Source organism: Penaeus monodon, chromosome 29 (genome assembly GCF_015228065.2).
Source record: "Penaeus monodon isolate SGIC_2016 chromosome 29, NSTDA_Pmon_1, whole genome shotgun sequence".
NCBI lineage: Eukaryota > Metazoa > Arthropoda > Malacostraca > Decapoda > Penaeidae > Penaeus > Penaeus monodon.
This window is the reverse complement of record NC_051414.1, coordinates 7,797,662-7,799,539: the sequence shown is the minus strand read 5'-3', so window position 1 is coordinate 7,799,539 and position 1,878 is coordinate 7,797,662. Positions and strand designations below refer to the sequence as shown.

Sequence of the window (1,878 nt, the reverse complement as noted above, 5' to 3'; positions counted from 1 at the left end):
TCCCGTGCCCCCGCTGGCGGATGACGTCATGGAGATGGAGCACCAACGGCGCCTCGACATCCTGCAGCGGGCGTGCGAGAGGTGAGGAAGGCCGCTCTGCTAACCTGGTCGGACACTAATATGAATACGTCAAATACACTGAGAGTTGACGTCTCTTTAAAGTTCACAATATCCATTTTTATCGACCTTTACTTCTACTCGATTTCCTTTGCATTTCTTCCAGATGGAACTTCGGCATGTACTCCACCAGCAGCGGCAGCCGGAACGTGTCTGAGAGCGAGGGCGCACTGCTGGACACGATGCCGGCGTCTCCGCTGTACCAGGTGCTCCTCGTGTCCGAGAAGCAGAACCTGGCCGTGTGCCCTGTGGCCAGGAGCGGCATCCAGTGGCTGTCCCGTCGCCTCCTGCAGCTCACGGGGAAGTTCGAGGAGTACCAGCTGCACCGACTACACGAGCCGCCGTCCGTGATCGCGCGCCACAACTACCCGTACCTGAGTTCGTGGGAAAAGTACCCGATCGTGTTGACCAAGACGGTCAATATCTTGATGGCTCGCCACCCGCTCGACAGACTGCTGGCGTCCTACCGCTACCTGCTGGAGGACCCAGAGAGGAACCCCCACGGCTACCTGCACTACGGGCGCCGCATCGTGCGCAGTTATCGCCTGTCGCCCGGGCACGGCAAGGCGCCCAGCTTCGAGGAGTTCGTGCGGTTCCTTTTGGCGCGAGACATGACCCACGTGGAGGAGACGTGGCAGCCCGTGATGCGGCGCTGCACGCCCTGCCACATCCCCTACAACACCATTACTCACTTCGAGACGCTCTGGCACGACGTCCAGTGGGCGTGGAAGCGGGCGGGGCTCGGCTCCCTCAACACGACAGACTTTGTGCAGTACCAACTGACGCCGGAAGTCCGTCGGCAGTACTTCTCCGAGCTGACTCTGGCGCAAGTGCTGCAGCTTTACCAGAAGTACAAGCTGGACTTCGAGCTTTTCGGATACACTCTGGACGAGCACATGAGCTACGCCCGGCCGGGGGACGAGCCCATCGACCCCGCTGTCATGGCCGAGGTGCCGCACCGCGATCCCGACCACCTGCAGAGCCTGATTCAGGACATGCTTGACCGCGTCTCGGTCGCGGGCGACGTGGGCCAGGCGCCGCCCCCGGGGTCCTCCAGCAGGAGCTCCGTAAGGGCGGAGGGCCTGGAGGGCGAGGAGAACGTGGCTGCCCCGGAGGACTACGACGTGGCCGACGGTGCCCCGCTGCCCAGTTCGGACCAATAGACGCAGTAGTGATAGGTCTCTCTCTATTTAAAGGCATTATTAAGTGTACGATATTTTCACCTGGAACGTTATTTATGTCATACATAATTTAAGTTCAGAAAATAAATATTATCTGGATGTCTTGTTTCTGTTTAGCTTTCAAACCATAGTTATAAAACCACTCAAAGCACTCTTTTCATATATCAGAGCGTCACTTTTTTCAGACATCCTGTTGCCTGATGAAACATCTCTTGTACATTTTTTTTGCTATAAATATTATGAATTAAGGTATGAGCAGAAATTAACTATAAACTGGATAATATGATTTTGATTAGGCTTCAAGAAACTACTTTACACCTATAATCATCATTATAAGATCATCCACTCAAAGCACTTGTTTCATTTTGCGAATAACAAAATCCGATCTTCTCCACAATTACAAACATATTACCACATTCCCATATCATAAACCCAAAAAAAGGTGTGAAAAGGAAACATATAATCTTGTTCTAGACATTTATTGCTTGTGCATATAGAATACAATAACATTCGTTCCGCTAAAATCTATGAGAAATCTTGGTCAGCACAACCCATAGCGAGGGAGAAAAAAATGGTTCAC

At 52.8% G+C, this 1,878-nt stretch overlaps 1 protein-coding gene across 1 annotated transcript in view; it reads left to right on the top strand.

The window, feature by feature from the left end:
- Window positions 1-1,397, top strand: part of LOC119591928 (carbohydrate sulfotransferase 11-like) — a gene marked incomplete in the record, with an annotated part of 10,060 nt that extends 8,663 nt beyond the window's left edge. The window contains 2 exon segments of the mRNA XM_037940680.1: window positions 1-81; window positions 224-1,397. Of these exon segments, the coding sequence (XP_037796608.1) occupies window positions 1-81; window positions 224-1,280 (1,138 nt within the window).
- Window positions 1,398-1,878: the final 481 nt, after the last annotated feature.